Source organism: Arachis ipaensis, chromosome B02, assembly GCF_000816755.2.
Source record: "Arachis ipaensis cultivar K30076 chromosome B02, Araip1.1, whole genome shotgun sequence".
Taxonomy (NCBI): domain Eukaryota; kingdom Viridiplantae; phylum Streptophyta; class Magnoliopsida; order Fabales; family Fabaceae; genus Arachis; species Arachis ipaensis.
In genome coordinates, this window is record NC_029786.2 from 101,233,696 (window position 1) to 101,242,348 (window position 8,653).

The 8,653-nt window shown below is 30.0% G+C and overlaps 1 protein-coding gene across 1 annotated transcript; it reads right to left on the reverse strand.

Moving 5' to 3' along the window:
• On the reverse strand, positions 4,372-7,627 carry LOC107626011 (geraniol 8-hydroxylase). Its single transcript, XM_016328773.2, has 2 exons — positions 6,635-7,627; positions 4,372-5,108 (listed from the first exon to the last, which is right to left on the reverse strand). The coding sequence occupies exons 1-2, from the start codon at positions 7,520-7,522 to the stop codon at positions 4,497-4,499; spliced, it is 1,500 nt and encodes a 499-aa protein (XP_016184259.1). The 5' UTR covers positions 7,523-7,627; the 3' UTR covers positions 4,372-4,496.

Consider the following 8,653-nt stretch of genomic DNA (forward strand, 5'->3'; position numbering starts at 1 on the left):
AAAAAAAAGACAAAGTAATTTTCTATAATTTAAAAATATATATGTAATCATCCGTCTCTAGTCATTTAAATAATTAGTCTAATCGATCCTCAACTATTTAATTAACGAGTTTAAATAATTTTTGTGGATACTGACCTATTTATCATGAGTTTTTTTATTGATATACGCATGGAAAATTTTTTATTTTTCATAATACGCATGGTTGGAAACTCCTCTCAAAATGTGCATGGCCAATTTGCAACCCTCACCTACGAAATGGAAATAGGTACCATTTCAAGCAAGGTGGCCACGAAATAGGTGTTGCCATCTGACACACGTCATGCCAATTAAGATCACCAGCCACGAAATGGAGAGCACCTCAAAACTGACACACACGAAATGCCTAACTCACTAGCGGCACACATGAGTTGGCCCATTCCACGATTGTCAAGCACAAAATAGGTTTGGTGCAGTGAAGGCAACAACTCCTAGTGGTGATAGTTCTCGTACAAACATGCAGTAGATAGTTTGAGAAACAATTTATTGTAGTGTTATGGGTGAAGCAATATAAAAGAAGGCGAAGGAAAGAGACCAATTCGGAGGGTAGAAAATATGAGAGAAGTAGTGTGGTTTAGTGTGTTGTTGTATTTTTGGTGGGGTAGGAAACAGAAAACAGTTGCATGTGGATGAGGTAATTAATGTCGTTGTTTGTTACAGTTGAATTATTTTTTGTCCACATGCATCTTTTCCTGTTTCTTACCCCACCAAAGACACAACAACACATTAAACCACACTACTTCTCTATCTCCTATTTTCTACCCTCTGGATTGGTCTCCTCCCCTTCGCCCCCTTTTATATTGCTTCACCCATAACATTACAATAAATTGCCTCATAAACTATCCACTACATGCTCGTATGAAAACTGTTATTATTGAGAGTTGCTGTCTTCACTGTCCCAAACCAATTTCGTGCCTGACAGTCGTGGAATGAGCTAACCCGTGTGTGCCGCTAATGAGTTAGGCATTTCATATGTGTCATCTTTGAGGTGCTCTACATTTCAATAATCCAAATTCTTTTGTGCCAGAAAGGTTTATAGAACGCAAAATGGATATTAATAAAGACTTCAATAATTTTGAGTTCATTCCATTTCGGCTGGAAGAAGAATGTGTCCCGCAATTTCATTGGTTCATAGAATAGTACCTTTGATTTTAGGAAAAGTATATGGAACCAAGAGGTGATCAGTCAAAAAGTAAACAACTTAACTAATTTATAATTATATTTAATTAATTTTATTTATTTTTAATTTATAATATTTGATATTAATTACTTCTCATCCCAAATTAAAATTCTGAATGATACGTTGGAGAATTAGGGGTGGGGATCACGGAACTTCTAATAATCCCGATTCTTAGTATATAAAAAATTTTATAAAATATATAAAAGAACATCCATTTAGTATAAAAAAGAAACATTCTGATACTTAGTAGAAAAAACATCATAATGTCTAGCATAAGTACCATCCACGTAGAGATTTTGAATTCACCCAGAGGCATTTAGCTGGTTTTTGGCTGGTACTCTCTTGGTTTCTAGCATTGTTGATTAGAATAAATGTCTTTTTCAATTTCAATTCTTAGTATATAAAAAAATTTATAAAATATATAAAAGAACATCCATTTAGTTATTCTGATACTTAGTAAAAGAAACATCCTAATATCTATCATAAACACCATTCACATAAAAATTTTAGATTCACCCAAAGACATTTAACTGATTTTTTATTGGTACTCTCTTAGTTTCTTAGCATTTGTTGTTGATTTTATTAGCAACTCTTTTGCATTGTTTTGATTGGAAGATTGCGGGTGAGAAGAAACTAGAAGAATTAGACATGAGAGAAAAGTATGGTCTCACTATACGTAGGGCTCATTCACTCATACTCATTCCAATTCAAACCAATTAATAATATTTTCTTAAAGACAACGTAACTTTGTGTATGTGTGATTTCAGACATGTATGAATTATTGTTGAAATATATATTGTCCATTTAATTCTTTTTGTACGTATTCGATCTTTTTGTCAAAAACAATGCATGATGGCAACTAAACTGTTACTTTGCAAGCCGAAAAAATTCAATGATGAGTGGTACCTCTTCCATTTCAAAATTTTACATACACATGGCTGACAGCACAAGTTAGCAGAACCTCTAAGAGTGCATTAAATTTGTTTTTTTTTTTAATAATGCTAGAAAACTAATATTATAGCAATCAATTTCAATGAATACTATAACAAGTTGGCTAAGAAAAAACAGCTTTTCCCTCGTCTTTTTCTCTGATCACTTTAATAAATTCATGGCTAATTAATGGTCAAATTAAAAATAATAAATTTTGATAATATTTTAACATGTTTTTGTCCAAAATATTTATGGCTCTATATATAGAAAAATTACAGGTAGACAATAAAAATATTAAATACTGTGAATAATAGAGTAAAAAATGTTCATCAATTTAATAGGTATGTGCAGATGATTATGTTAATTTTTAATTGGATAGTTATTCCTTTTGATTTAGTTTAGTCATGCACAATTAACAATGACTGTGTGTGTTGCCTTGTCTTTTGGAGCGGGCTTCTTGACCTCTCTATCAACTAATAATGGGCCTTTAACAACCCGTGTTGGTTTCTTATCAACATTGGGCCTTTTAAGAATAAAGCCTCTTTTTGAGCCTATCTTAGCTTTTCCTTTTTTGGTAACCGTAGTCCACTCCTTAAATTTGATGTGGAAACATATATGTAGCCTCTAACCAATAATAAGTAGTTCTCATCCTAACCAAATCCAAGACATATTTTTGTGTTGGTGATAATCATCATTTTTTAAAATAAAATATTTAAAGTTGTTTTCCCTTTTAAAAAACGTTGTCTGATTTTCAACAACTTTTAATTTGTCTTTATTATTTGCCAGAGAAATCAAGTTGTGTTTACTGTTTATGACTACTTGTCCAATTCATTGTACATGTACTGCTTGCTGAAAGTAATGTGCACATGTAATTCATGTAAACAGAGTAAACTAGTTAAACAAGGTTTTGAAAACTAAACCGGTCGTTAAAATTGGTATAGTTAGAGATTTAAATGTTTAAAAATTTAATTAATTATTTTTTTAAATTATATTAAATCGGTTAACCACTAAAAAATCAGAATTATTATTCGACTTAACAATTAGTTCTTTGATCAATATTTTTATTAGTTCGTTAATAACAGATTTTTTATCTGAATTGGTCGTAGTCTGGCAGTTAGTGGTGGAGCTTAGTACAGACAAGGGGAGCCATACCTCCCAAATTTTTTATAAAAAATTTAGTAGTACTTTTTCAAAAGATAAAAAATAGTTTAATTGACTTAAATACTTTACTATGACTTAAAGTATCTAATAAGTTCAATAAACAACATTCTCTCTATCTTTAAGTTCAAATATAAAAAGTTAGATATTTTTTATTTATTTAATTCAATATTATTTTATATTTTACTATTTATTTAATTTAATTTAATTTATATAAAATAATAATGAAAATCAAAGAATTGATACATTTTTTTAAGAGAAATGCTAATATTTAAGAAGGAGAACATATAACTTTTACAATATCAACACCTGTAGATAATTCTTCTACTTTAATGAATCACGAAAAAAGTGAGATATAACCTTCAAAAGTTCAAAAAGTTACATCTGATGACTTTAACCTTAACTTTTTGGAACGAAATCTTGAAAAACGGCATTAAATTTGGCAATATCACCCAAACTAGAGAGATGAGATTAGACAAGCTTATCTTAAATGAGGTCCATATAAAAAATATTTTGACAATTATTTTCTATCTGGCCCCCCCAAAATTTTGTTTCAAGTTCCGCCACTGCTGATAGTCAATTCCCAATTAACCTAGATGAACTAACTAATGCCATCGAGTTCTTAGAATCATGCTAACTAGAGTGGTGTAATAAACACCAACTCAATTAATCGATTTAGTATTTTTAAAATTAAAAAAAGCACTCAAAATATATGTTCTTCCTTAAAAATTGACAATTTTTTGGAAGGATTTCTCTTATAATTTTCACCAAACATTTTCTTTTTCTGAAATTTCGTAAATGATGAATCCACTACTATATATATAACAATAAGTGCAAACTTATTAACATATATCTCATGATTAAAACTAATCTTGAATATGGTTAAGTCTGTTATAGTTAGTTATGAGCTAGTGAATTAGTTAGTCTCACTCTCTTCTATAAAAGGAATGAGAGTAATGAAAAGAGAACACACTTTCAATACAATTCATTCATATCACATTACTCCTTCATCATTTCTCTCAATTCTCGTTTTCTTGCTTCCTAAGTTACTGCAAAACTCTGCTGCATTCTTGTCAGAAACTTGAAATCTCAACACTTTGAGATACAGTTTATTATTACGAAAATCAATTAAGTTTTGTGAAGGATACATCATCATCATATATTATAAATATTAATACATATATAACATATATTATGCATGGATTGGTATAACTTGAAGAGGTTGAGCCTTATGTAGAGTAATCCCATATGTCTCAGTCATGTCAATGTCCTCTTTCTTTTTCCCATTAGCAAGCTTCCAATCATAGTTATATAGAAGAGAGGCTAAAACAATGTGGATGGTTCTAGAAGCCAATGGTAATCCAGGACAAATTCTTCTTCCAGCACCAAATGGAATTAACTCAAAATCTTGGCCCTTAAAATCAACATCATTTTCCAAGAATCTTTCAGGTGAAAATTCATTTGGGTTTCTCCAAATACTTGAATCTCTTCCCATAGCCCAAACATTAACAAGAATTTGTGCATCTTTAGGTACCATGAAACCACATATTTCAACATTGTCTTCTGATTTATGTGGCACCAAAAGTGGGATTGGTGGGTGCAACCTAAAAGTTTCCTTCACCACTGCTCTTAGGTATGGAAGTTTTGTGATATGTGATTCTTCAAATTGTTGTTGTTCATCTTTGCCAATCACTTGTTGAAGCTCTTTTCTAACTTTTTCTAGTTTTTCTGGGTTGCATAACAATTCTGACATTGCCCATTCTATTGTACTTGATGTTGTGTCTGTTCCAGCCACAAATAGATCCTAATATATAATACCAATAAATAAAATTAATAAGATAAAAATTTCTACTAATTAAGTTTTAACACACATTAAGAAATTTATGTGAATTAAAAGGCTAGATTACAATGTTATTGGTCCTTGCATTATTTTGTTGTTTACTTCTTTTTTTTCCCTTGACTAAATTATGCATGTTTCATTGTTTTTACATGGTCCATGCACGATCCTTGCTTAGATATTTAATTATATAAAATCTTTCTAAAAGTAAAAAAACAGAGAGGAACATCTAGGTTAGTTAAAACTTTTCAATCGCTAAAACAGAGGAATAAATTTTCTATAAAAAAATAATCTTAAAAAAATAAAAAAAAAAATCCAACAAGAGTGACAATGCTATCTATATAAAGTCAGATTTTCGTACTACACAATTTCGTTCTGTCCAATTTAATTATATATAGATCCTGCTCTGTTATTATCTTGCTCTCTTATTATCTGTGAGCAGTAAAAAATTTTGCACTTTAATTCACTCTATTTTTTTATAGAATAATGTTGGTTTTTTTAATTTAATGTCAAATAATTTTTTAAAATTAAATTTTTAATTATAAATCTAAACCTTAAAATTAGCTAAGGTTGGTTTTGTATGTTTTTTTCCTCTCTAAGGCTATAATTTTTGGAAAAGTCTAGGGGCCAGCAACTTTGTTAAATTCTGGCCAGCATGTAACCAGCAAAAAAAAGTGAGCCATTGAATGAAATCTTACACTCATCTCACACCATTAAAACCATCATTGATGGCTATTTGATGGCTACAAATCACAAAGTTGCTGGCCCCCTAGCATTCCTCATCATTTTTTTTTGAGTAAATTATACCTTTTTATTTGAAGTTTGACAAAAATTTTAAAAATATTTCTAAATTTTATTTTGTTTCAAAAGTTTTCGATTTGCATCAAATATATTCTTGACGGCTAATATTTTAAAAATTTAAGACTGATTCAACAACAATTTCATAAGAACAATTCCTTAATACAAGCAAATCAAGCATAATTTTCTTGCATTATTATTAGATTGGTCTTAAATTTTTTTGAAAGTTTAACCGTCGAGGTATATTTGATGTAAATCAAAAACTTTTGAGATACAATTAAAACAAAATAAAATTTAACGATATTTTTAAATTTTTTGTCAAATTTTAGGAACAAAAATATAATTTACTTTTTTTTTTTTTATGATACTAACTCTCACTAACCCACAAATCAGGAAACATGGGGCAGGACTTCAAAGAAAAAAAAAAAAAAAAGTAAAAAACACAAAAACTAAACAGTAACACATGTAACATCAAACTAAATTAACACTAAACCAAACAGGCAAACACCCAGATCCTGACCTCACCCCCTATCCTGAACAAAACCTGCCCCACTTGCAAACACGAGTTAATGAGTTATACTGTTATCACACCAACATCCGACATAAATTGTATATATATGAATTATTGACTATTTTTTATTATTTTTCTAATCTTACCAACAAAAGAAAAGGAAATTAAGATTTAAGATACTTACCAAAAATAAATGCAATAAATGAGGGCGGGTAACTTGTGAGTTGTCTTCCATCATGACTTCCAACAAAGAATCTAACACATCGTTAGATAATTTCCTTTCCCTTCCTAACCTTTCTTCAACAAGACCATCAAAAAAATCAATCAACTTTCCAAAATACTTGTTCATCCTTGCACGTGCACCTTGTGGATCAAGCTTGCGAAGCATTGGGAAAAAATCCACAACATTAGGCCTTCCAGCTTCTTTCATAATACCAAAAAATATGTCCTTGAACTCTTGTGGCTTATTAGAACTATTGTAATGACCCAAATCCATAGAAAAAAAAGTGTTTGATATAGAATTAAGCACGGTTATAAAAGTAGCTTCACCGATATCTAAAGTTTCGCCTTTTTCACTTTTTTCATTCACAAAATCCAACAATTCTTGCACCTTCTTTTGACGAAGAATTTGTGTAGAATCAAGAAGTTGGGGTGAGAACACTTTGTTAGCACAAGCCCTCCTAAGAATCCTCCATTGATTTGTAGGTGGCATCCACACCATTGAAAATATGTGATGATCAAGTGCTCTAATAGTATCTGGGATTGATCTATTAGAGAGGATTAGGTCATGTTTATGGAGAATTTCTTTAGCTAATTTTGGCGAGGATATAACTATAGTTTTTATGCTACCAAGATTTAGGCTCATTATGGGTCCATAATTTTGAGAAAGCTTAGCAAGTGATTGGTGAGGTTGGTTACCAAGTTCTAAGATGTTTCCTATGATTGGAAAAGGGTTAGGCCCTGGTGGATCCTTAGAGGATTTGGATTTTTTGGTGCCTAAGATGAAGATTATTAGAACATGAATGCTTGCACAAGCTAAGAAAGCAAGTAGAAGAAGTAGTAGGTAGTTCATGGTGGTTTGGGTATATGGTTATTGGCTTCAATAATAATATAATTTCCCTGTATTATACATGTATATATGTAGATGTAGTAGAAACAAAACATAATTTGGGTCATCAGATTCAATTGATAACTTCTGTAGTTGTGTCTGACTTTTCTTAATTTTGCTTTTAAATATAGTGCTTCTTGTAATTATTGAGTTAGTTAGTTAGATTAAACAGAAACTTTTTAAAAGTCAATTTAAATTTAGTTGAAATTTGACAAAATATTTATAAAAAATTAAAATTAAAATCACCTCCATTTGGGGGAAAAAAAAGTCAACTATGGGGTTATAGAGTTTGTTGACTTTATGTTTCGCATTCTTATCTTGTATTTTAGCAAGAAACAAATGACGTGACATATCATAGTCTTTCTTTGGATATATGGTTGCAAGTTCAACTGATGCCGATCTAGCTTACATATGATAGGATATGATGATGAAACTAAAATCTGGATTCATGCATCAGGGAATCCAGAAGAGTCCGACACTATATATAAAAAACAAAAATATATGAATTAATTATTATGTATTTCTGTATATTAATAAAATAATATTAGATCCAATCAAAATAAGATAATATTAAATGAATAAAGGATCATTCAACCAAATTCTAATTATGTATCTAAAAAGTTTTTCTTTAAAACATTGTTGCGTCTTTTTATATTTTTTTTCTCTTGTTCTTTTATTTTGAGTGAGGTAAAAAAAGAAGAATAAATAAAATAAACAGAAAAAATGCAATAATTTATGTATTTTCTTTTAAATTTTTGTGGTTGTTGTGAAAACTTTATGGGTTTAACTTTATAAAATTTCTTGAATGCAATAACATCTTTCAAGGTATTTTCTTGAATGCCTACTTCTTGGGGTATTTGGGCAGCTGCGGCAAAGATGAGAGTTGGTAGAGGAAGGAGTTGGATAGGGTGAAATTAATAATTGAGAGTTGATAATTAAGAATGGTTAGATAGAAATTTAATTAAATTCGTTAAATTATTTAACATTTTTTAGTTATTAACTTCACGTCAAATTGACTGTACCTGAGTTTTCACCGTTGGATAGTAGTTGTGAAAATGATTGGAATTAAAATAAATTAAGAATAATAGTTTAAAA